At 52.8% G+C, this 25,225-nt stretch overlaps 2 protein-coding genes across 3 annotated transcripts; one reads left to right on the forward strand and one right to left on the reverse strand.

Moving 5' to 3' along the window:
• The first annotated feature begins 128 nt into the window (after window positions 1-128).
• MCRS1 (microspherule protein 1) lies at window positions 129-3,053 on the forward strand. The gene is made up of 13 exons (XM_090128476.1): window positions 129-456; window positions 532-664; window positions 948-1,106; window positions 1,225-1,334; window positions 1,405-1,513; window positions 1,618-1,756; window positions 1,845-1,920; window positions 1,998-2,026; window positions 2,116-2,208; window positions 2,290-2,372; window positions 2,457-2,544; window positions 2,627-2,754; window positions 2,838-3,053. Exons 1-13 carry the CDS (start codon window positions 149-151, stop codon window positions 2,922-2,924), a joined length of 1,542 nt encoding a protein of 513 aa, XP_089984602.1. The 5' UTR covers window positions 129-148; the 3' UTR covers window positions 2,925-3,053.
• A 347-nt stretch (window positions 3,054-3,400) lies between these two features.
• SPATS2 (spermatogenesis associated serine rich 2) lies at window positions 3,401-24,543 on the reverse strand. Of its 2 annotated transcripts, none has more exons than XM_031603230.2 (13): window positions 24,388-24,543; window positions 20,606-20,908; window positions 16,540-16,619; window positions 16,177-16,285; window positions 15,219-15,268; window positions 13,828-14,086; window positions 13,368-13,565; window positions 12,400-12,535; window positions 7,210-7,268; window positions 6,592-6,701; window positions 5,661-5,763; window positions 5,073-5,281; window positions 3,401-4,342 (listed from the first exon to the last, which is right to left on the reverse strand). In XM_031603230.2, exons 2-13 carry the CDS (start codon window positions 20,628-20,630, stop codon window positions 4,070-4,072), a joined length of 1,611 nt encoding a protein of 536 aa, XP_031459090.1. In that variant the 5' UTR covers window positions 20,631-20,908; window positions 24,388-24,543; the 3' UTR covers window positions 3,401-4,069. The 2 variants fall into 2 exon arrangements, with proteins under 2 accessions (XP_031459090.1, XP_089984601.1); XM_090128475.1 differs by having other exon boundaries at window positions 24,349-24,449.
• Between the last annotated feature and the right edge of the window lie 682 nt (window positions 24,544-25,225).

A 25,225-nucleotide genomic window follows, 5' to 3' on the forward strand; every position in this document is an offset into this window, starting at 1 on the left:
TGCGCGGGCGGGATCGTGGGTGCGGGGTCAACGGTGGCAGTCCCTGCCCTGCCCCCTTCCTTGTCCCCATCCCCATCTCCGCCCTCCGGTGGGCTCCGGCCGCCCCCGAGCCCGCAATGAATGGCGCACACCTCTGCCCTCAACCAAGATGGCGCCGCGCGCACGAGATGTCGCAGACTCAGTGACGTCAGAGGCGCTTCCGGTGGCGCCCGGAAGTAGCTGTCCATGGCGGCTTCCCGGCGGACGCCGTCGAGGGGATGGTGAGGCCGCGGCGGGGCCCGGGGAAGCTGCGGTCCCCAACGGGGGCCCCGTAACGGGCGCGGGACCCCTCCGGAGCGCTCCTCTGATGGCGTCGGGCGCGGCGAGTCGCTCCGAGGACGAGGAGCCGCTGGCGGGGCCGAAACGGGGCTCGGCCCAGGCTTCTGGAGCCGTCCCGAAGCGCCGCAGCTCTTCACGGTACGGGAGGTGGGGGCTGGTGGGGGGGAGGGGGATTTGGGGGCACGGGGCCCATCGCTGCTTCCTTCGGCCCAGGTTCATCAAGCGGAAGAAGTTCGATGATGAGTTGGTAGAGAGCAGCTTGGCCAAGTCCTCCAGCCGGGCAAAGGGGGGCGTGGAGCCGGGGCGCTGCTCGGGCAGTGAGCCGTCCTCCAGCGAGAAGAAGAAGGTGAGGGGTGTGAAGGCTGTGGGGGCGGGGGGGGGGGCAGGGGGCTCTGAGGGACCCCACTGTCCCTTTGGGGAGACCCCCAGTGCTCCCCAGGGAGACCTCCCTACTGTCCCTTGAGGAGGAGATGCTGTCAGGGGGACTCCACAGTTCCTCAGGGAGGGGACCCCCTCTGTTCCTCAGGAGGACCCCCACTGCCCTCAGGGAGACTCCTCCCCACCCACCCCCGTTGGTGTTACTCCACTTCCCCTTGGGGTGACCCTACTACCCCTCACTGTCTCCCCAGGTCTCAAAGTCTGTGTCCACTCCTGTGGCGCCCAGCCCCGTTCCGGCCCCCAGCCTTGCCAAGCGGATGAAGAAGAGCAAACAGCCCCTGCAGGTGACCAAGGACCTGGGCCGCTGGAAGCCTGCTGATGACCTCCTGCTCATCAATGCTGTGCTGCAGGTCAGACCCCCCCCCACAGCCCCAGATCTGACCACCATGGCCCCAGGGCTCACTGTGCTCTGGGGGTTTCTGCTGTGATGGTATTTGCAGCTTTTCTTTCATCTGAGGGCTTTTCCAGACCAATGACCTCACGTCTGTGCACCTGGGTGTGAAGTTCAGCTGCCGTTTCAACCTGCGGGAGATCCAGGAGCGCTGGTACGCGCTGCTCTATGACCCCATCATCTCCAAGTGAGTGTGGTAGTGGTGCTGGAGGGCAGAGCTGCCCTCAGAGGGGGTTCTCATGCCACATTCCCCTCAGGTTGGCCTGCCAGGCCATGCGCCAGCTGCACCCCGAGGCCATCGCTGCCATCCAGAGCAAGGTGCTGTTCAGCAAAGCTGAGGAGCAGCTGCTGAACAAAGTGGGATCGGTAAGAGCCTGTGGGGCCAGGGCTTGTTGTAGGTAGGGCTTCATGCTGGCATCTGCTTTTCCGTGGGCATCCTCTGTGCCACGTGTCCTTTGTCCCCTCTGCAGATGAGCCAGCCCACACTCGACACCTTCCAGGAGCTCCTCCACAAGCACCCCGATGTCTTCTACCCCTCCAGGACAGCCAAGGCCCTGCAGCTGCACTGGCAGCTCATGAAGCAATACTACCTTCTGGATGACCAAACTGGTGAGCCCAGCTCCCCTCCCCATGCCTCCTGTGTCCCCCTTTCTGTGTGTCCCCACCTGTGCACTCCCTTCCCTCCTGCTCCTTCCAGTGCAGCCGCTCCCCAAGGGGGACCAGGTGCTCAATTTCTCGGATGCTGAGGACATGCTGGATGACAGCAAGCTAAAGTGAGGTTTGGGAGAGCCCTAAGGGAACACAGGGGGTGCTCCAGATGGTATTCTCTGATCCTCCTTCTTCTCTGCAGGGATGTACGGGATGATGTGCTGGAGCATGGTGAGTTCAGACTGCATCTGAGCAGTCTGAATTGGCGGGGGGGGGGAGGGGGCGTTCCCCTCTCACTCTTTTCTTTCCCCTTTTTCTAGAGCTGACTGTGGCCGACCGCCGCCAGAAACGGGAGATTCGGCAGCTGGAGCAGGAGCTGCACAAGTGGCAGGTGTTAGTTGACAGCATCACAGGTAAGAGTTGAGTGGGGGAGGCTGTCTGACTGTCCATCTATCCTTCCTTCCATCTGCCCTCCTCTCTGCTTCTCCCCTCAGGCATGAACTCTCCAGACTTTGACAGCCAGACACTGGCTGTGCTGCGGGGTCGCATGGTGCGGTATCTCATGCGCTCTCGAGAGGTGAGGGTGGGGCTGAGGCCCCCCAGCAGAGCTCTTCTCATCCCAGTGAGTTCCCCCAGCCTTCTTATGCTCCCCTTTTTTCAGATCACACTGGGCAGAGCCACAAAGGACAACCAGATTGATGTGGACCTGGCGCTGGAGGGACCAGCCTGGAAGATCTCTCGCAAGCAGGGTAGGGAGCAGGGCTGGGCTGTTTTGGGGGGCTCAAGGGCACAGCAGCTGTGCTCCCCTCCCCCATTTATTGCCCCCCTAAGGTGTCATCAAGCTGAAGAATAATGGGGACTTCTTCATCGCTAATGAGGGCCGGCGCCCCATCTACATTGATGGCCGTCCTGTGCTCGGTGGCAACAAGTGGAAGCTCAACAACAATTCTGTGGTGGAGGTGAGCGTGGGTGGGGTGGGTGAGGGGGTCTCAGGGCAATAGAGGGGGGTCCAGTCCTGCTCACCTCCCCCCTTTACCTGCAGATCGCCAGCCTCCGCTTCGTCTTCCTCATCAACCAGGACCTGATCACACTCATCAAGACGGAGGCAGCCAAGATGGCCCAGCAGTGAGGAGGTCCCAGCCTTACAGGGAGAGATGGGGGGAGGTCCTCCTGGCTCCCCTCAGCCGGAGGGGGATGGGCCTCACCCTCCCCTGGCTCTAAGCTTGTGGGCCTGCAAATAAAGTGTTTTACCCTCACAGCTGTGGCTCACATGAAGGTGGGGAGGGGGTGGGGAGGTAAATGGACACACAAGACCCCGAGCTGTGGGGGCAATATTTTGAAAGTCCTTTATTGATAAAGGCAGAGTTGCTGTACTCACATGTCCCATTGAAGCAGCAGCTGATGGTATCCAGGAATGTATTTTGCAGAGCCAAAAGAACCTCATTTGCTGCATCTCTCCCAACCCTCCTCCTGCCAGCCCCAAGGAGTCACCCCCTGCCCTCCTACCACCTCCCTTGGAGGGGCTGATCCCTTCCTCCACTGCACCCTAAAATGCTGGCTGGTGGAGGCAGTAAGGAACAGAGAGCATTAATTAATGGACAGTACTAACGAACACGAACATCGCCTTTTATTTGGACAATGCTAAGTAACGGCCATTGCCGCTTGGTAGCAGCTAGGATTAGCTCTGCTAATTGATATTGCTCTTTAATTTAGAGTGGGTCTGGACAAGAGAGGGAGGTGAATTAAACAAAGAGTTTTCCCCTCAACATAAACCAGAGTAGAGCACGCTGTGCAGGGTGCACAGGGCCCCGCTGGCACAACGCTGGGGGTTTAGCCCTCACAAACCCCTCCTGGCTCCTTCAAACTGCCCCCTACTCCCATTTTGCAGCACTTGTCCTCGTTGCCAGCACGAGGGCTGGGCTGTCCTGGGGTTGCTCCTTCAATGTGAGACCCCAGGGTCAGGGCAGAGTGGGGACAAAGAGGCTGGGGGCTGCGTCCGGGCCCCCTCTGCCTACAGTGACATCAGAGCCATGGAAATTTTCTAGAGGGGAAAGAAAAAGGCAACAGTGACAGCAGCAAAGGGGCCCTGAGCCCGGGTGGAGGTGCAGTAGATGTGAGAGAAGAACACAAAGCAGACATCAGAGAAAGAGAAGGAAAGAAAAAAAAAATAATAATAATGGCACAAGAACTGAGAAGTGTAAACTTTCCTTTGTTAATATCTCTAGCTAGGAGCTTCCTACAGTCTCGTCCCCTTAGGGTAGAAGTGGGGAAACCTCAGGAGCTGGCTCCCTCCTGGCGGCTGGCGCGGGGCTTGCGCTGCGGGAGCCCTTTGCTGTGCGTGGCAGCAGCTCCGGCCGCAGCTCCGGGCTCCGGGGGTTGCATCTGGTGGGGGCTGCCCGGGCTGCTCTGGTGCCGGCCAAGTGCCGGACCTGCTCCGCTGCGGTGCCGGGGGCCGCCGGACCGCCTGGCTGGGGGAGGAGCGGTGTGGGGTTGGGGGCGGGAGGCCGGTGGTCCCTGTGGTCCTGATCGCCTGTTCCCTGGGGCAGCCTGCAAGAGAAAGAGAGAGGAGAGGGACAGATCCCACGCTGAGGGCTGCAGCCGTCCATCGACACAGCACTGAGCTGATGCGTTTTGTGCAACGTGCTCCCCTGAGCTGGGGAAGTGAAAAAGCCTAAATGTGGTGTGAATCCAGAGGCTGTGCATCCTCAGACCTCTTCTGCTCCTCAGAGAACTTGGAAACCCAAAAGCTCACGTGAAACAGATGGCAGAGGCTGTGCACCTCACTGCTCCCCAGAGAGGTGGGAAAACAAAACCACCAAAACCTGATGTGAAGTGGAACTTGGGAAGGTGTGCCCTTGTACCACTCCCAAAGAATTTGGAAATCACAAATGCCAATATCTGATGTGAAGTAGAAGCTACAGACTATGTACCCAGTGCCTCTCACTACCCAGAGAGTTTGGAATACAGAAACCCCAACAGAAAAGTGAGGCAGAGCCTGGAGACAGAGCGCTCTCACGCTCACCCCACTCCTCAGAGAAACCAGAAAGCAAAAACTCTGAAGTCTCACATGATACAGAGCTCAGAAACTACACCAGACCCTGTGTCCCTTCTGCTTGTCAGAGAGCTGGGAAAACAAAACCCCACGGTGCCCTGTGATACAGAGCCTACAGCCCATGGTCATCACACCTCCCTGAAAGGTGGGAAAACAAACCCCCCAAAATCACCCAAGAAGCAAAGCAGGGCTGTGCCAGCCCTCCCAGCCCCAGGGCACACGTACCTCTCGGTGGGGTTGGGGGGGATGGCTGCCTGCACCCTCCCCGGCCGCCTCCACGGAGGATGGGGGCTTCTTGCTCGCTGTAGTAAGGCTGATGGCAGAGGCACAGGCAGGGCTGGAGGGAGCAGAGATGTTGCTGGGACTGCTTGGGGACACGGCTGTGACGGAGCTGCAGCGGGAGCGAGTGGAGTAGCTGTTCTTTGGGTGGGAAACTGGAAAAAGAAGATCCCAAAATGTGCATTGTGTGTGTGGGGGGGTCCTGACTGCTCACCCTTTAACCTCTGTTGGGATCCTGGGGCAGAACTGCTGGAGCAGCTCACGGCTGGAGCTGAAGGCATGAAGGGATAGCAGAGCTTTTCCTGGTGAGATTTTTGCTTTGGTTTTGTGCAAAAGCTTGGGACCAGAGAAGGAAGGAGAACAGCCCCCATTGCCAAAGAACGGGTATCCCAAAGACCAATCCTCCCCACACTGCTCAGGAGAAACAAAGCACCCAGCACAGCCCCTTCCCAGCCTGCTGCTCTCCCATCTGGGGGGCAACACAGGGAGTTTTGGTGATGGCAAGGCCTCGGCTGCCTGACCCTCCCTGCTCACCTTGCCCAAAGGCAGCAATGCTCTTCTTCAATGCATCGATGTCACACGTAAACCGTGCCACTCTGCCCAGCTCCTCATCGTACTTGCGCTCGCTTACAAAGTGCTGTGTGGAAAAGAGAACACATGCATGTTAATTCCAATCCCTGCACCCAATCAGAGCACAGGAATGGAGACAGAAGTCTCCAGTTTGAGGCTAATAACAGAGTTAGGTGGTGCTGGAAAAAAAGCCTTGGCTGAGAAGGCAGATGGCTGCAAGGACTTGAGGAATTAGGAAAAGGTTTCTGCATGACTTCCACCAGCTTCACTCGGATTGTTTCAGTCCCACGGTGGCTCCAGCACTGCTCAGGATGTGGACAGAAGCAGAATTCCTCAGCAGCACCAATCCTGCTCAGGGCTGGGAACTGCCCTGAACTGCAGCACCAGCAGCTGGATTCTCAAGCTGGAGCTTAATTGATCCTTTGCACAACTTTGTGCTGACCTCTTGCAGCAGGAGCCGGCGTGCCAGAGAGCAGAGGTGGTTTCTGGCATATAAAAGTGTTTCATGGAATATAAAAGCAGCTTCTGTGCAGCGGGATGGCTCTGTGAGCTGGGTGGAAAGGCAGAGGTCAGCCTGCACCATGGGAGGCTCTCAGCACTGTGCTGATGACAAAGCTGTGGCGTTGCCACATTCCCAGCTCAGTACCAACACAGAGTGGTCAAAGGTTGAAGTGCAGGCACCAAGGGGTTAATGTTTGGATGATCATCTGTTGGTATTTTGCAAACCAAGTATTCAAAGATTCAGGACGAATTCGTGCCCTTCTGCCCAGCTGCAGAGAGTAGCAGCGGTGAATTTGGAAAAGGCACCACACCAAAGCATGTTCTTCTGAAACCTGGATGGTTACAAAAACATGCAGAGTGTTTGGGTGAGATGAAACAGGAGTGAAAAGCTCACCTTTATGTCAGCTCGGAGCTCGACCAGTTGCTCCTCTGACATCCGCACAGCCACGTCAGTCATCTTCTTCAGGGCCTCTGCCTTCTTCTGCCGGCTCATCAGGATCTCCACTGTGAAACAGAGCACAGCTCTGAGGCTGGAGCAGCCCCAGCCTGGCCCCTCATTGGTAAGCAGCAGGTTCCCCATGTCACTACTGTGCCAGCTGCACAGCAGCCCCAGCGTCACCCTCCTGCAGCTGTGTATGTTTCCAGACTGAACCTGAGCTTGAAGGAGGCACGACATGCTGTTTTAGCTGCTGAGGTCCTCCCTGTGTCCCCTGAGCTGCAGGGTGGAGTGCTGCTGGTGCTGTGAGCACCCCTTCCACCTCCCCAGGGATGCCAAAATGTTCAGCAGTGCCTTCAGGAGAGCACAGCTCACGCAGGCACAGAACAAAGGCCTCAAACTGCAAAATCCAGTCACAGTATGCATAGTATACTGTTTTGTCTGTTCCCAAATACACAGTGCTCTACACAGAGTGAAAAGGAAATAAGGGAGAAAAATCTGCTTCCAATGGGGCTGTCTCTAGAGCACAGCACCATCTGCAGATCTACAGGCTGGGTGCTCAGGAGGGAGCCTTACTTGCTTCTGCCTTCACTTTGTCCATCTCAGCCAGCAACGCCACCTCGCGATCCATGAGGCTGGGGAAGAACACAGAGAAAGGATTTAACACCAGAGGGGACCACGGAATCCCACAGGAGAAGCACGGTGGGTTTCTTGGTACGCCAGCCATGAGCAGGGACCAACAGAGGGCAGCAGGAGCCTTGGTTCTGAGCTCTGCTGGCACCACAGCTTCAGTCAGCACCCTACTGCATTTCTAAAAACCTGCTGGGTGTGTGGTCACCGTGCTCTGATAAAGTCAGAGCTGCTTGGTGAGGGGAGAGGAGCAGCAGCTGCACTGCTCTGGGCTTTATCGCAGAGGAAAGCCATGGTGCAATGCAGTGTTGCTCAGAATGCTCAAGCCACAGGCAGGACCTGCAGCACTGGAGCAGGGTGTGGGCAGTGGGCAACAGTCTCTCAGGAGCGACATGGTGAAGGCATCTGATTGCAATGCTTCGCTCTCAGCTTATTCCAATGTACCAAACTGTCCTGCCAGTCCAGAAATCCAAATCCTAGTGTTCTGCAGCACTTCAGGGCAGGGCACATCCCAAAGGGCTGAGGGAGCATGCAGCGTTCCAGTGGGCACAGCCCCCACCACGCACCCATCTCTTAAAGCCTGAGGATTTTTCAGCCACCTGAGAGCACCCAAGGTGCATCACAGGAGACTCAGCAGGCTCTGAGCGTGGCTGTTGCCATGAGACCACAATTCCCCCAGGCATTGTGGCTGCAGCCTCTGTGCAAGCAGAGTTGTACCACTACCAACTAAGACTCAGGTTGCAATGGCAGGAGAGAAAACACAGCATAGAGGCAGGCACTGGCTTCAGCTTTGTTCCTTGCAGAAACAAACCCAGACCCTCACATTCACCCTTCCTGCAGATGCTTTTGTGCCTCCACACTGCTCCTGCAGTCTAGCCCTCAGCCTGTGCTTCCCCCAGCAGCTTGAGTGCATTCAGCATCCTCCCTATCAACAAGCTTCATTTCTGTTTTCCTAATACGAAAGCCCAGTCTTCCTTTTGCCCGTTAGCTTTACAACACTTTCCATGCAGACACAGTATAACACCAGCCCTCCAACTCAGGCCACAGGCTTTTCAGTGAGAACAATCTGCTTGAAAGCATGGAGGAATATTTCTTCTCACAAACCACAGGGCATCTGAAAGGCAAACTCCAACCACCGCTCCCACTCCTCTGTGTGTCAGAGAGGACTGAGGCAGGATCAATTTGAACAACTCCCTCTGAACAGCAGCTTTGACATTTGGCACTTTCTGTTGATTTATCGCTCTCTGTCCATCTGCCTTTTCAGGGCAGAGATTGTTTCTGCTCGTAGCACAGCAGGGGCCTGAGCCAGGTCAGGCAGTCGCAGCCCAACTGCACAAATACAACGACGTGTGTCAGAAACGACACTAATAGGGCTTCACCTTCCTTCCAGCTGTCTCCCGTGTGGCTCAGCAGTGTGGAGCAAGGGGCAGGGTGTGGGGAGATGCCCATCCCACAGAGAGATGCCCATACATTCTGTAAGGAGCTAACCAGGCAGGATCCCAATGCGGATACAGCACTGCCTTGATGAACTTGAGCCCAGCTGTGCTGCACCTATCCCCTATCGCCTCCTCCCTGAACACACATGCACACACACCCCTGGCTCTGACAGGAGCAACGCCTGCTTTATATGAGTTTTATATAGGCTGTTTGGGGCTTTCTCCTGCAAGCAAACCCGTAGGAACCTTGACAAAAGATTACAGCCTGCGTCCCTTTGTCATTTAATTTACTCAGCGGAGCTCAGCTGGAGTCCTTTACCCAATTTTACAGTTGGGCTGGCTGAGGAACATAGGTCATGTTGCTGTGCCTGATGTTGGCGTGAGGAGCAGCTCGATCAGACCCCAGCAGTCTCCCATGCTAGGGAATAGCTGAGCAGACTGCCCTCCAGCTGCCAGATCCGCTCAGGAATGTGCTCAGTCCTGGGCTGCTGTGTGCTGGGACAAGACCACATAAATCCAAGAGACTGAGCTTGGAGAAAGCACGCTCTGGGAGGAAGAAAAAGGGGAAGGAGGTGAACTGAGACCTGCTGAGGATTGAAGCAGCACTGAGCACTTGGTCGTGAGCTGCTGTCAGGAGAGACACATGCAGCCCAGTGGCCCCTGCAAGATGCTGTATGCATGAGCACGATCCCAGCTTTGAGGTCAAGCTCTGCACAGCAGTCCCGAGAGCTGCCTGCAGGGCAGCTGCCACCTTTAAGCCCCACAGTGCAGCAGTGACAAACCTCAATACAGCCCCATGCCCAAAGAAGTACTGAAGCTGAACTTCCCCTCTGCACCCACAAAGGCTCAGGGTGCTTTCTGCAGCGCAGATAGAAAAACATGCTGGGAATTCAGGGCTGTTGGGACTCCCTCGTTCAGGTTACCCGACCACCTCCAAATCCTACAGAGCAGAAATCTGACACCCGAAGATCAAGGTGCAGCATTAGAGCCCCCTCACCCTCACCTCTGTGCCTGCACCAGCACGCTGCCAAGAGAGAGAAGATAAAGGTCCAAACCTGCGGAAGCCTTGCTGGTTCAAAGGACACCTGAAGCACATTTGTGACACACAAGCGAAAACAGTCTGCACTTTGCTACTAATGCCCTGTTTCAGATGAACAAACCTGCCTTTAAATCAGGTTTTCCTTTGGTAGAAAGCCAGTTGGAGCTATGATTCAGCAAGAGGATTTAGCTATTGGGTCCTGACTTGTGTCATAGGCTTTAAAAATACACTAATTATTCTCTGGGTCGCAAAGGGAGCTGGGGGAAGAAAAGAAAATGTGACTGTACAATTTCTGTTTCAGCTCAACTGCGTCATTTTTGGGATAAGGAAATCAGGCTGCACTCTGCAGAGCCGTGGCCAACAGAGCTTGGCATTTGCCAAGGGAGGCTCCAGTGGCCCCACGCCAGGCGGATCCACACATCCTCCTGTGCCCAGGGCTACATGTGGCTCTTTCACCTTTGGGAACGTGACGTGAGCAGTGCAGAGCTGATAACACCGAAGCAAAGGGCAAAGCAGTGCTCACACAGACCCAAAGCAGTGACATTTTCCATCCCAAGGACGGGATTTTACAGATGCTGTAAATGCACTGAGAGGTTGACAGAAAACAATCAGCCCTACTGTGTATGGAGATGATACTGAAGCAGCATCAGTTGCCATTCAGTAGACAAAACCACTAACAAAGTATGGTGTAATACACAAACTAATTAAGTTAGGACTATAAATGTCTCAGCTATTGAGGGGTAAATCCCCTCCAGAACCCTCAGCTATTGGTGGGGTAAATCTCCACCGCTGCAACAACATAAGAGAGGAAAGCTGGGAGCTCTGTGCCATGGAGGTCACGAGCATAAAAAAGAATAAGAATGCAGCTGAGGGCAAACAGACACCCCCAACCATGAGGGTCTGGTCTCCACTAAGGTCAAAAGTCAGCCAGAAACACCTCCTGTCACTACTTTCAGCACGCTGAACTTAAATGCAGGGCAGCATTCCACTTCAGGAGAGCACTTCCTGGTGGCAAAGTTCAACCCAAGCAGGCACACAAAGAGAAAGCGTCACATGGATCAAGAAGATTTGCTAAAAGGCTTCGGAGCACAGCCAACTCCATATCACTGCCACTATGCACTCCTGCCTTGGAGGCCATGCAGTTTGCAGATGCAGATCACTTCTGACACGGATCTGCAAGTCTGCCAAATATCTGCTTTAATCCTTCGGTGTGATATCAGCGTTTTAGTTACCTGTCAAATATTACTCACTTCTGGCAAAAGGAACTGAGGGAGTAGGCTGACGCAGTCACCAAGCCACCCTTGGTAAGGTGAAGTTCCTGGTGACTGAAAGAAAAGCAACGTCACACCCGTTTTTAGGAAGGGTGGAAAGGATGAGGCAGGGAACTACTGAATTGTCAGCCTCACCTCTGAATTGGGGGAGATCATGGGGCAGATGCTCCTGGAAGCAATGCTAAGGCACATGGAAGAGAGGGAGGAGATATGGAATGAGCAACATAGCTTCACCAAGGGCAGGTCCTGCCTGATTGTAAAAATGACAATGTAACTGAGTCAGCAGACAAGGGAAGAGCCACTGATGTCATCTATCTGGACTCTGCCACAGTCCCCCATAAAATCCTTCTCTCCAACCTGGAAAGATATGGATTTGATGGGAGGACTGTTCAGCTGTACCCAGAGAGTGGTGGCCAATGGCTCAGTGTCCAGATGGAGACCAGTGATGTGTGGTGCCCCTTGGGGGTCAGAGCTGGGATCAGAGCTCCTTAACATCATCAGAGAGCTGGGCAGTGGGAGTGAGTGCACCCTTAGCAAGTTCAGAGATGATGAGATCAGCAGGGAACTCTCTGTGCAGTTTCTTATACTTCTTTATCAAATCCACTCATGTTTGTATAACCAAGAAGAACAATTTCTCACTAACAGATCCAATCAGCCAAGGCATCAAGTGCATCTGGTGCTAGGACTTTGGGAATGTCACTGTAAAATGCTTACCCAAAGCAATGAAAATGGTAATTAAAAAGACCTGAGTGCACCTGGAGGGAACACTGTGCACTGTATTCAAAGCGTGGTTTAAAAATGGAGAAGCAATGCTCTGCAGTGTAATCTGTACTTTGTGTGTGTGTACTTTCAGAAGGAGCCTGCTCTTCCATGCTGTATGCAACCCGAATTCACAGATTTCAAATACAAATGTTTGTTTTGAAGAGACACAGACTGCTGCACTCTCTGCTCCCAGCACAGCCAACGCCAGCACCCACCCAGCTAGCAGCACGTTACCCAGCGAGTTCCTCCCACCCTCTGTGCTTAACAGGACTTAAGAAAGGCCATGTTAACTGCCTCATGCAGACACAGAATCAAAGTTTGCCGAAGAGTTGGACAACAAAGCCCTGAGTGGGGCACGGAGCTCCTGCTGCATGCATGGGCAGTAAGCTCCAACGCAGGCTTTGCACAGCTGCCTGCAAAAAGCCTTCTACAAATTGCAGAGCACAGGCCTTCAGACATGGGCTTAATTCTTGACGACACGCTGAGCTCTCAAGCGCTGACAAACGGTGCTTGGCCAGCGGGGCAAACACAAGCTTGTCATTAGCCTGACTGGAGAGCTGAAGTTTTGTTCTGAATTCATTGATCTTAATCCTCAACACATCTGGATCCATTCCTACATTTCACTTACCTACTCTGCAGCTCAGCAAATACCTGCTTCATCTTCTTAATGGAAGCATCCATTTCCTCTTTCACCACGACCCGGTACCGAGCCAGTGAGACGGTGCAGCGCTGGAGATCCTTCACTGATTTTTCAATATTAGAACCTACCAAGAGACAGAGAGAACTTAAACAGCCATGTCAATCACACTGCTAAATCCTCCCAGCAGGGGAAATCAGAAGAACGCTTTCCCTCTTACTTTTAAACTATGTCCTGCTTGGTTTTAATACCTCCTTTCCCTCCCCCATTACAGAGACTCTTGGTTCAGCAGAAGTTCTGCAGGTTTTCCACTGAGGAAAGCTTTCCCAGAGCTTGAAGGATTTCATTCTGTGGGCAGGGACACCCCCTCTACAGTTTCAAATTCACAACAGTAACCAAATGCATCTGAGTTGCTTTGGGTTAGGGGCACAGCCACCGCCTCACCTCACTGAGCTAAGCATGATAACCACATTCACCACCGCTGTCTCAGGTCCTCCTGTCCCCTCTTGTTATTGTAAGAGAAGGCACACGAAAGAGAAAAAAACCACGGGTAACAGGAGGCTGTCACTTCTTGTAACAGGGCTGGTCCCAACTACTGTCCTCTTGACACATTCTCACAACAGATGAGAAAGAACCCAAAGGCTCTGCGAGGAAGCAGAGAAGAATGGGCTAAGCGTATGCAGCGAGGCTGCCTCCCGCCCTGCCTTCTCACACATACGGGTTTGCTGCTCCAGGCACTACATCTAAACTGCTGTCAAGATTCCTGCTGTGCACGGGGAAGAGGAGGAGCAGAGTGCAAGTTAGAGGCCAGATAATAAGAAGTGTGTTAGCTTGTATTAAAATCAACGTCCAGCCTGCCTCAGCGCTGTCCGTCAGCAATGCAGCGGATTAGGCGGTGAGAATTTGGCTGCTGGCAACCTGCTGTGACACCAGGGAGGGTGCAGACCCGGGGGCCTTACCCAGCTTCTTGTTTGCAGGTGAGAAGGGGACGTTGTCCAGGCGCACAGCAGGCGGGGAGGTGGGGGCTGTGGGTCTGGAGCCGGACCTGCTCGCGCTGTGCTGATCAGGACGCTGTCTGAGAGACGAAGGGCTCTGGGCAGGGTGCACGGTGAGAGATTTGGTGTCGAGGTCTGCTATTCCATTCTCTAGTTGAGGCACTGCCGGAGCAAAGCACAATTTGGTGTGAAGGGGAGGGGGGGAAACGACACACACAGAGGACGGCAGAATGCTCACCAGCCCTTTAGGACCACAAGCAGAAATCAAAGCTCGGGGTGAGCTGCCCTTTCCTGGAGGACCGTACAAACAAATCAGCTCTCAAAGCTGACCCCAGTCAAAGGAGGGAGACAAAAGGCAAGAGGCAGCTCCTCTGCTTTTTAAACACCCAGCGGGTGCCTCCTGCCGCTTCTTCTGGGGACTAACCTGTTCTCTCAGGCATGTCTGGCACCGAGGCCTCGCAATCCTCCAGCTCTCTGGCATCAATTGAAAGCGCATCCAGCCCTTCGCTGAGCGAGTCCACCGACTCTGTGTCATGGGCACAGCCGTTGACATGGAAACCGTTAATTCCCCCCTTCTCTGAGTTTGCTGACTGCTCCTCTTCAGTGGACACCAATTTCCTGGGGTCTGTGGGGCCAGGGTTCGCCTCGGCTTGCGGTTTCGGTTTGGTTTTCTTCTTCTTGTTCTGAGGATTAGGCATCCGAACCACAGAGAGAGAGAGAGAGAAAGAAATAAAAATAAAAACGTTAAGCTTTAATTCCTGAAGGGAAAATTAAGCTTGTGCTTACCACCTGAAAGTAGCTGAATTAAATGCCTTTTCAGCCAGCCCTGTTGTTGATCCTGTTAACAGCAGGAGGGATTCGTTCAACAATGAGGACAGATATAGAGGCATTAACGACGTGCAAACTCATTATCCCCTCCAACGGTGTGCCAGCGAGCCCAGGGCATGGGATGAGGGCTGTTGGAAGCAGTGGGGCTGTGGGGGGCTGCCCCACTCCCCTCGGGATGCTGCCCTAGACCTTGCTCTGACAGCAATTCCCTCGATTCCCAGCACACGGCTCTTCGGTCACATTTCTCTCCTCTCTATTTTATCCTGGTGCTTTTTAAGTATTCAAAGGAGTCCTTCTGAATAATTATGATTTTCTTCCTGTCCTGGTGGATTTGGACATTATAATATCAAGTTCTGAAACTTTGCAAATCTTCCTTTAACCGTTTCGCAGAGGTCTGAGCACAGAGCTGGGCAGGGAAGCCTACATGACACAGAAATATTTCCACAGAGCTCAGCATTAAATGCAACTGTTCAGCTCCAAAGGTTACCGATGAAAAATGGAACGGCACAACCATCTGAGCAGTGAATTACGGAGCTCTGCTGCAGCAAACGGACCTGAGAAAGATTTACTTCAGCGTGGGGCTGGGTGTGTGGATTAGGGGTCCTGCAGAGGGTCAGCAAAACAAAAGCTATTGCAAGGGCTGTAAGTCTAGAAGCTTTTTTCAGCCCAACACGATGTGTTTGACAATGAAACCGAGTGCAGATGTGATGTCTTCTGTTTGCAACAAAGGCCCCATGCAAATCCCTGCTCTTAGCAGCGAGGCACCTGAGAACACGGCAATCATCTCTGGCAGTCTGCTCTGCTGCCAGCAGTGTGCATGCACAGAATGGTGCAGAACATGTTTGCTCTTTGGCTTCTCATCTCATCAAAATTACCAGGAATGCAGAGAATGGCAGGCAGTCTCGATTTATGCTCTTCCTCATCCTCAAAGAAATAATAATAATAAAAAAGACAACTGCATTTGCGAGGTGTATTTAGAAGCATTACCTTTTTTTTGCCTGTGACAGTCCATTCCTTCAATACTTCACTGGCATTACCTGAAACAAAAAGCAGTGATGATCGGTGAGGGTGGCACACATGCAGTGCCAACAGCAAGAACCACCTTCTCTGAGGTCACAAAATCCATTCAGCACTTCAAAGTATTTCAAAACCCATCTGGGTTTCAAAGTACAAACAGCAGAAAAAATGAAGCTGAAGACATTCCCTGCTTTTGTACACGAGTGAGAGTTTCTGTAATTGAGTATCTAAACCCCATTACCTAAAGAGTTATCAAGTCCTTATCTCTGCCTTAACCTCTATTTGGACAAACATCAACAAAGAGGTGGAAGAGAACAGTCTATGAGTTGTGGAGGGTATGTGTGGATGAGCTGAAAAGCTCCATAAGCTCCTTGCTACATGGGGTGTGTGCTGAACTCTGACCCTTTTGCAGGAGCTCCTGAAGGCCCACAAACACAGCAGGTACGAGTGACTAGAGGAGGGCCATTAAGATGATCAGAGGGCTGAGCACCTCTCCTATGAAGAATGGTTGAGGGAACGGGGTTTGTTTAGCTTGGAGAAGAGAAGGCTCCAGGGAGACCTCATTGTGGCCTTCCAGTACTTGAAGGGAGCTTATATATATAAACAGGAGGGGGAATGGCTGTTTACATGGGTGGATAGTGATAGGACAAGAAGGAATAGTTTTAAACTGAGATAGGGGTTAGATATTAGGAGAACGCTTTTTACTCAGAGGGTGGTGATGCACTGGAACAGGTTGCCCATGTGGATGCCCCATCCCTGGAGGCATTCAAGGCCAGGCTGGATGTGGCTCTGGGCAGCCTGGTCTGGTGGTTGAACCCTGCGCATGGCAGGCAGGTTGAAACTACATGATCATTGTGGTCCTTTGCAACCCAGGCTGTTCTATGATTCTATGACCCTATGACAAAGCCCAGAAGCCCACTGCAGTTACCTTCCATAAATGCTTGCACTGTTTTGTCCACGCAGTTGTCAAAATGCTGGAGCACGAGGACAATCTCATTGTTGCTCCTGTTTGGGACTATGGCACGCACTGCATTGATCTGGAGGGAAGAAAAGAGGCCAACAGGTGATGCATTTGCTCTACCTCACATCGCAGCCCTGTGCAAGCAGTCCGAACACCTTAACCAATGCCTTCCTTATCAAACTTTCATATGCCAGGATGATTTAGCCTGAATAAAATTCTGCTTTTGAAAGAAGCGCAGTTAGCTCTCAGACAGAAGCATATTTAACCTCTGACAGCAGATAAAGATGCAGTATTAAAATGGCAAGCTGAAGTCCCACGAGATGCACTTACCTTCTCCTTCATGTTTTCAAAGGTTCCTCCTTGGGCCATCACAGTGTTGGACTGAACATCAAAAATGAACCCGGATGGATCTGTGAAGACAAAGAAGATGGGAAACTCACTTTGGAACGTTCAGGTGCTGGGAGACATCTGGAGAGCATGGTCAACTCCAGTGGTCACAGTGCTTGCTGGGTAATTCTACCAAACAGAGGGCAATTAGCTGCTGAGAGCAAAGCACACAGTGCCCCAACCTTAATTAAAGGACAGGTTCTGTTCCTCCCGCCATGTTACAGGGAGCCAATGAAACTGCTTCAGCCACAGCTCTGCTTCTAGCCAATTGCAGACCAAACCACAAAGAAGCAAACTCAGCCCTAGCAGGGCTGATGTGACATAAACCATTACCAAAACAGGCCGGTTGCACCCTCACATTTCTGCATCAATTGCTCTGTGAGCCCAGCAACAAAGAGCAAACGATCTCCTCAGCACTGGAGCCTCTGAGCAGCACATTACCAACCTCCCCCGCCTGGAGATACAAGAAGGCAACCAGACTGATGAATGGCTTTGGAGACTGAGCAGCTCATGCTCCCCACCAGCTCCCAACTCCAGGGCAATGCTAATCTTCCAGATAGACTCAGAGCCAAGCCAGCCTCCAGCAACAGATTCACTCCCTGCCATCCCTGCCCTGGGATCACCTCACGTGCCAAAGGACCAAGCATCTAAATTTGGGGTTTTGGGGAAGGAAATGCATCCAGCAGCCTGCTCTGGTGGGCCAACACCCCGAGCTGCTGATTCACGTCCCTTCCCTCACCTCCTCCAAATTACTCACACGCAGTTTTGAGACACACCATTGACTTCCGCGGTTCCCAGACATTGATGTAGCATTTAAACCGAGATGCCTCCAAACGCAGTGACAGAATTGTGAACATGATGGAAAGGTCAGGCTCTTATTTAGGCTACAGATGAACGCTTAAATTCTTCCCTCGCTCTGTCCTTCCCCATTTCAGCCCCATGAGCAAGATTGTCTCCTGTTTTTGAAGCTCACGCAAGTTTGAGCTCCCAACTTTCCGGCCCTTCATCTTGTAAATGGCTCTCAGATTCCCATCACCGAGTGAGAATCAGAGATCTTTTCTCAAAACCCTCACTGCAGAACAGCCACCGAGGACCCAGGTGCCAAGGAAGATGAAGCTCAGCTCCCCGCTGCAGCGCTCAATCTTACCCCTTCCTACAGCTGTGTCTGTGCTGGAGCTCACGCAGATGGAGCTGCCAGCACCTCACTCCCACCACAGCTCCAGCTTCCAGCAGCTAAAACGTTGATCATGCAAAAATTATGCAATGGAGACTTCACTGTATTCATGTGATATTGCCCAGGAGTGCTCCCGAGCATCATTAGAAGGGCTGCTGGCACTCAGGTCTCTGGTGGTGGCGGGGATCTGCAGGAATGGATGGAATTCAAAATGCTCCATTCTCTTGGGCAGACGTCTGGCTGCTGCCACTGCCTTCAGGATTTGGGGAACGAACACCTTCGTGGGGCTGTGGCTGTGCATGGCAGAATGGAACGCTGTGTAATTTGGATGCTGTTGCATGAAAACACACAGCGCTGCCCTGCGGATGCGATGCATTAACTCCAGAACCATGGTCTTAATTGCTTCTGTGCTCATAACTGCAGCTCCCAGAAAAAGGAGGGGGCAAGGAATCGCTCATCCCAGATCATTTACTTCTGTGCTTTAGCACTGTTTAATAAATTGGTTCTCTTCAACAGAAGCACCAAAGCTGCCAGGAAGAATCTGCCCTGCCCAGCACCACACTGCCTGCTCACTTCAGTTTCCTTCTCCTGTAACTCCACTAATCAGACACTCCTACATGAAAGACATGCAAAAACAGTCCAAGAAATATCCATTCTGCTTCCTGAGACATGAGAAACCCAGCAGCCTAGGACAGCCCTGCCCAATTTGGGAAGTCCTGACTCCTGTTTGCCACTGCAGGACTGAACACAGAAACAAATCATTTAGCTTACAAAACTAGGAGTGTATCGGTACCCACTGAGCAGAAATTAACACTGAGATACTAACCAGCACAGATCAAGGTCCCTGCAGGACTTTCCAGCATCCTCCCACTTTCCCTATGATCCATGAGCAGACACCACTACCACACATGCCTCCAAGCCCCTCTTTTCCCACAGAGCACATTAAGATGCATGAGGGGGTCCATCTGGCTCACAAACTGCACTCACTCCATCACCGCCTCCAATTCAGAGCTGGGGCTCAGTGCCTCCATCAGCTGCTGCAGAAACTATTTTAACACCCTGTGGTGTGGTCACTGTGCTGCAGAGTGAGCCCAAAGAGGTGGCAGCTGCACCTTGGGGTTTTGTCTAGACAAGAAATGCCAGGTTACTGCTGTTGTTGCAAATAGATACGAATGGCCCAAGCATTCATTACAGCCCTAAGTCCAAACCTGACCCCCAGAGAGGAGGGGGTCTCCTTCCCCGAGAGATCCAAGCCCCTCCTGGTGCTTTCTTATGCACCCTGCTTTAGCACAGGGTTGGACTGAGGGTCTGCACATGTCCTTTCCAACACTGACAGTCCTGGGATTCTCTCTCCCAGCCAAAGGCTGAGGAAGCAGCACTTACACAGAGCTGGGATTCTGCAGAGCTTCCACTTGAGTGGCACTGTTAAATGAAGGATAAGATTAAAACAGAACTTCCCCCACACTACGCCTGTGCAGGCTCCCTGTGATATTTCCCCTTCCCCAAGTACACACAGGGCAATTTTTCACCAATAACAATGCCTCCTTGATGTATACAGATAAGGAAGAGCCCAAGGGCTGCGCTGCATCCATGCCCAAATTGCATACCCACTTCCCAAATCTCACCAACATCCTCCTGAGCAGTTCAGATGCTCGCCTTGTTCCACAGCACTCCCATGCAACAGCAGCAGGTGGGCTCCTGATTTGCTTTCAGAACTGCTGCATTATTGAAAGCAGCTCTCTCACCTCTCAGCACTCCTCACCGCTCCTTTGTTACACAGCAAAGCGGTTTTGTTTGGCTTCCAGAGAAATTGAGAAGACACTCCTTACCTGCGCAGGGCCTGCATGACATCTGCTGAGCACACCAGGGCTGCAGCCTGCAGCATCAAATGCTGACAGCCCTGGTGCCCTCTTGGCCTGAGAAACCCAGCAGTGCCAGCCCTGTAGGGTTCCCTGCTACCTGCTGCAGACCTCCCTCCATTCCCCACCATCCTGTTGCTTTTCTCCCCACGTATTCACTGACAACAATTGCTGGGCTCTATTTCTAGCAGCAGAAAGAAGACCATTTCCTAATGGCTTGTGTTGAGGCTTCCAAAAGCATGGATGCAGCATTTTAAAAATAATTCCAAAATTATCCTATACAGTAATTTCCATAAGTGCTGCTAATTGCTTCGAACCATGCATGGATCTGGATGTCAAAGGACAGCAGTGCTGCTCAGGTAGGCACCATTTCTGTGCCAGAGCTGTGAGAAGCAAAAATCTACCGAGAACAAAAGCACTTCTCTTGAGGCAGAGGACACGGATTGTCAAAGCATTCGCCTTAAATTATTAATTACTAGTCAGTGCAAATAAAAAGACAACCATAACCTTCATAACCCCTAACTGTCTCCCCTCCCCACACTTTCGAATTAATGTCTCACGTGAAGCAAACAAGGGCTCTTGCTGCACTAAGCTGCTTGCTGCAAGAACAGCTTTGTCTTTAACGTGAAACAGCAGAAAAGGGAGAACCTGCATGGGTGCTGCAGGGGTGTTGTGAACTACTAAAAATATTTCTTTTCTGCTGCTTTCTGACAGTGAAAATGGGGGCAGTATTAATATATGCAGCAAGTCAAGAATCAGACCTGTCCAGCTGGACAACTGAAATGCTGCTACAAATGTCACAAAACCCAACAGGTTATACAATGTCACCAAGATGGTGACAAGAAGCTGTCAAGCGTCACCAGCAGCCTGGAGAGGAGTACAGCAGAAGCAATTAACCCCTCTCCTAATTGATAACTTTGGAATCAATTGTGCTGTTTATTGACATTTGATTATAGCATATCCACATGCATCTTACCTTTTGGGTTTTGCTTTTTAGACATCTTGGTGCGTTTGCTCTGATGTGCAGCTATACAAGAAGGAGGGGGGGGGAGAAAAATAAGTCGTAGCCCTTGAGCAGTGCAGCTGTGATTCACACACGGCCTCCAATCGAGGAGGGGAGTGGATGGTGTTTGGTCTGGGATGGCAAAATCACAGCAGAGAGGGCAAGCAGGGTCTGGAGCTGTCAGAATTCAGCTGACAGCCCCACAGAGCAGCACGGTTTCTTCCTGGGGAAAGCTGCTCCTTGTCACGCGGCTGCCGGTGTCAGTTGTCTCAGGTTCTAAATAACAATGGGGAAAAAGAAAGAAAGGAAGTCAGAAATTGCTGCCCAGCAAGCCCAAGGGGTACCCCACATCCCTCAGCTTGTCAGCGCATCTTACTGCTGTTTTTACAGAGTGAAATCTGTATTTTGCTAAAGGTGCTTTGGAATGGCTAGCAGAAAGCAAGGTAAAACATAAGGCAACGAGAGCCCCACGGCCTCACTGTGGATCCAAAAGGCTCAAGGCATTCTGTGATTTAAGCCCCACAACCAGGTGGGTTTACAGCCACCATAAAATTTTTGCTAATGAACGACGTGGATGGGGAGCAACAAGGATCCATGGTGTATCAGCAGCCAGCATCCCAGCAGCACACAGCAGGGACACTCGGTTCCTGTGCATGGATTTTCCTTACGCTTCTGGCTCCCCGGTGCAGGAGAGGGACAGTGCCAGGTTAAACAAAGAGCAACTGGACACGGCATGCAGAACAATGGGGATCCGGCCCGAGCAGCCAGGAGGAAAACGCACGACCTGCCAATGCCATCTATCAAATGCAGGCTGAAGGCAAAGCATTACGGAACCAGGAGGCTCAGTGCGTTCCTAGTGAAACCCACAGGCTTGAAAATGCACTGAGGAACACACAGTTCGTTTGCTCGAGGAATAATCAGCTCAGCTCCCACCCATCCCAACAAGGATTATCTGTAGGGGCATTCCCAGGACATGGTTTAGAAGCCCAAAGAATGCAGCAGCACTGCTGCAGTACGAGGAGCTGAAATCCCAAAAAGAGAGCAGGGAAGGATGGGGATAATTATTTGAAATGCATCCCAGGCTCCATTTCCAAGTGGATGGGGACCTGGGCACCTTAAGGTCTGCACCCAAACCTTCTTGATAATTCCACGCCTTTAAATAAATGAACTTTTGGACAAGAAGGGAGCACAGGAAGGCACCAAACCTGGAGCAGCATGCAGAGCAGAAAGGCACCAAATAGAGCAAAAAGGCACCAAACCTGGAGCACCACACAGAGCACTTCAGGTGAACTCCCTCCAGCTGTCTCCAACTCAGCTCAGTAAAAGAATGGATATTTACATACAAAGAGTGACTGCTTACAAACAAATTCAGCAAGGAACATTTATAAGCTGTCTCTGCAGCCTCAAAAGCAAGCACCTGAGGGGACACCACTGTAAAAAAAAAAACTGCCTGAAAAGTTATTGGGAGATCTCCAAATATCTGAAGCAAGTGCATGTTATCACCCAGAAAATAGCTTCTCCCCACTTCAGAGGTAGAAAAAGAGCAGTAATTAAAACACGTGAAGAGGAACAAGCAGAGCACCACAGCTTCCCAGCCACCCTTTGCCAAGCCTAGCTCTAAGCTGCCTGTGCACAAAGTGAAAAAGCAACAGAGTGGGGAATAAAATAACCACTGATGAGCATCTAATGGCAAACATTCCTCCAAAATCAGTACCAGCAACCCCTGGGGTGGGATCAAGCAGCTCAAATCCACATATCTACAGAAACAGCAAAGAGTCAACACAAAACAAGCAAGAAGGCAATCTGCAGCATTAAAATAAAATACTGAATGGGATGGAGGGGACACAAAATAACCTGCAGAACCTCAGTGCTGCAGACAGGGTGATGGAACCTTCCCTGATCTCAGCTTTCCCAAGCCACAATGGGAATGCACATTTTTGCTAAGCACAAACCGGCTCACTTTCAAATAAGGAAAAGTCATTCGCAGCTTTACAGACAGCACAGCAAGAAAGAAATGACTTCAGATCACCCCGCCCGTGGTGTTCTCTTTCCAGGCCATTCCTGCCCTGTCTAGACAGAGCATTTCAGTGAACTTTCCAAACTTGAGAGCTCCCTGTTTAAAGGGAAAGATGAACGGAGAGAAAAGCGCCCTGGGGATTTTTATTATTCTACCAAAGTTGCTTTTGCTAAGAAATGGGGAGTTCTGAGGGTGAAACCAGCCAATGCCCACTACGTTACAGCAGCCCAAGTCAAGCTCAGAGGTCTCAGCCCCCCCTCAGCCTTTCACTTTTCTGCCCCCACTCAGTGTGAGCTTTTCCTCAAACGTGGACCTTTCCCAGGCTCACTGGGTCCCCTTATCAGTGTGAGGAAGTAAAGCTCTGTCCTCCAGCTGACGAAACACTCCTGCAGCCACCCCCTGAGCCCACAGAACTCCCCACAGGAGTTCTCCTGCACTCAGTGAAGCCCCCATTGGTGGCTGCTGCAGAAAAGAAGGTCGGTTTTCTCCCCTCCCAGAGCATTTTCCACATTCAGTCTCCAAACACAGTGGTGGATTCCTGATGCTTCACACAGTGACACAACCTATGCCTCAAGGTGGGAACCCCCCTTCTGCTTCTCTCACAGCAGGACCCCTTGGCTTGAAGTGCTCCAAAAAACTCAGCAGGATGCAGGGGGACCAGAAAAAGCATTTGTCCCAGCAATAGTGTGCACCACTGCTGCTTTCGGGCTTCATTTGCTACCTTTCTGAGCAGAAGGGTCTCAGGGACTCGCCAAGAATTATGGCATAGATAAGAGTACAACCGTCCTTTAGATTGGGGTTGAGCTCTTAACCAAAGAATCTACAAAAACAAAACAAAAATACCCAACTTTTTGAGAAGAAGAAAAGAGAAAGGTGATGGGAAATAGAAAATGACACCTTCCCCTGCCCCACTGCTGTGTGGTGAGGACTTCCTGCACCTCCCCAAGCTCCATACAGGGGAAGGCTGTTCTTGCCATCCCCTCTCAGCTCTCCCTTTGACCTCAGCCACAGCCCGAGGCAGCCATTAAAAAGAAGCTCTACATTTTAATTGCCGGAATAACGCAGCACCAACAAATCCTCCTGCAGTCACCTCGGAGCTCCTTCATCCGGGATCCAACCAGAACCATAAAACACTTAAATGCTCCTTTAAAGGAACGCTACCGGGAACTGCTGCTCCTGGGACGGCTCTTAGGAGCACACTGGGGCTAGAAAGCCCAAAAGGACAGAACTTCATGTGGTACCACAACAACCGAACGCTTCGGACAGCTAGAGCTGAGCACAACTCGCCTGCTGGCGGAGTTACAACCCCCCCTCCCCCCCCCACCACACACAAATCATTAACTGCTATCAGCCCTCATTAACGAGGTACAACAACGAAAGAGACAAACGCCAAAGCCCCAAACCCGGTTTGATGGGGAGAAGCACTGACTCAGCCGTACCCGCAGCCTGGGCTCAGTTCTGCGGGCCCTTCGTGCTCGATGGAGCCTTCAGCCGCCCCCCCCCAGACCCCAAAGCCCCGGTGGGCCCATAACGCCCAGCCCCCCCCCGAGGCCTCACAGAACGGTTTCTCACAGCCCCCCCCTGCGCCGCGGCCTACGGGGGTCTCTCCTCTCCCCGTACTCCCTTCCAAATCAGCCCCCGGCGTCCCCCTCCCCACCACCGCATCCTTCAGGCCCTGCTACCTCCGGACCCCCCTCACCTCCAGGCCGCCGCCGCCTCCCCCCGCCCCTCAGCTCACCTCAGGCCGCCGCGGATGCAGCGGAGAGGAGGCGGGGGCCGCGGCCCGGCCGGAGCCCTCAGCCTTCCGCTAGCCAATCGGTTCCGCGGACGCCGCGAGAAAACCAATAGCGTCGCGTTGTTCCCGGAGATCGCAGCCAATGAGAGAGAGGAGGAGGAGGAGGCGAGGCCCGCCTCCTTGCGTTTTTAGCCAGTCTGGAGCGAGGTGGGGGGCGGGGTGAGGGGTTCTGGCCAATGAGAGGGCAGAGCTGTGTTCTGTAACGTGCGCAGGCGCAGCTCGGAGAGGGGCGGGGTTAATCTCTGCCGAGGACCAATCGGGTGCGATACTGGAGAGGCCACGCCTCACCGCCCCCTAAGGGGCGGAGCAAGGCGGGGCAGCGGGGGCCGAACGTGGACGGAAACTGCCGAGAGCCACCGCCCTGTGACGGAAACACCCGAATCCTTTCCGGAAAGAGTCGAACGTGGGAAAGGCGGCGACTGAGCGCGGATGTAGGCGGGTTCGAGGCGCGGTTCCACCTGAACGATCGCGCTCGGACCGGGCTGGGTTGCTGGAAGCCTGGAGGCTCGGAGATGGATGGGAGGTCCTCAGGTGATGCTGCCCTCGGATCCGCGTGCATTGGTTTGCATGGTGCCCAACGCAGCGGTTTGCACGAGCCCCAGCGCAGCCAATTGCACAGATCCTCGTGCAACAACATGCATGGATCCCCGTGCAACGATTTGCACGAGCCCCCATCCGTTGGTCGCAACCATCCCCGTGCAACAGCTTACACGACACCTCGTGCATTGCTTTGCACGGGGCACATCCCCGGCCCCAGCACCGCATGGCGCTGAGCAAAGAA

The sequence above is a fragment of the Phasianus colchicus genome, chromosome 33 (genome assembly GCF_987193195.1).
Source record: "Phasianus colchicus chromosome 33, bPhaCol1.hap1.1, whole genome shotgun sequence".
Lineage (NCBI taxonomy): Eukaryota > Metazoa > Chordata > Aves > Galliformes > Phasianidae > Phasianus > Phasianus colchicus.

Bases quoted from the DNA above. Each gene is read 5' to 3' on its own strand.
- MCRS1 (XM_090128476.1), top strand. From the start codon at position 149: ATGGCGCCGCGCGCACGAGATGTCGCAGACTCAGTGACGTCAGAGGCG. The intron at 1,514-1,617 runs GTAAGAGCCTGT...TCCCCTCTGCAG, and splicing joins TGCTGAACAAAGTGGGATCG to ATGAGCCAGCCCACACTCGA. The intron at 1,921-1,997 runs GTGAGGTTTGGG...TCTTCTCTGCAG, and splicing joins CTGGATGACAGCAAGCTAAA to GGATGTACGGGATGATGTGC.
- SPATS2 (XM_031603230.2), bottom strand. From the start codon at position 20,630: ATGTCTAAAAAGCAAAACCCAAAAG. The intron at 13,566-13,827 runs GTTAGTCCCCAG...TTGCTCCGGCAG, and splicing joins AGACATGCCTGAGAGAACAG to TGCCTCAACTAGAGAATGGA. The intron at 5,282-5,660 runs GTGAGCAGGGAG...TTCTTTTTCCAG, and splicing joins CATTGCTGCCTTTGGGCAAG to TTTCCCACCCAAAGAACAGC.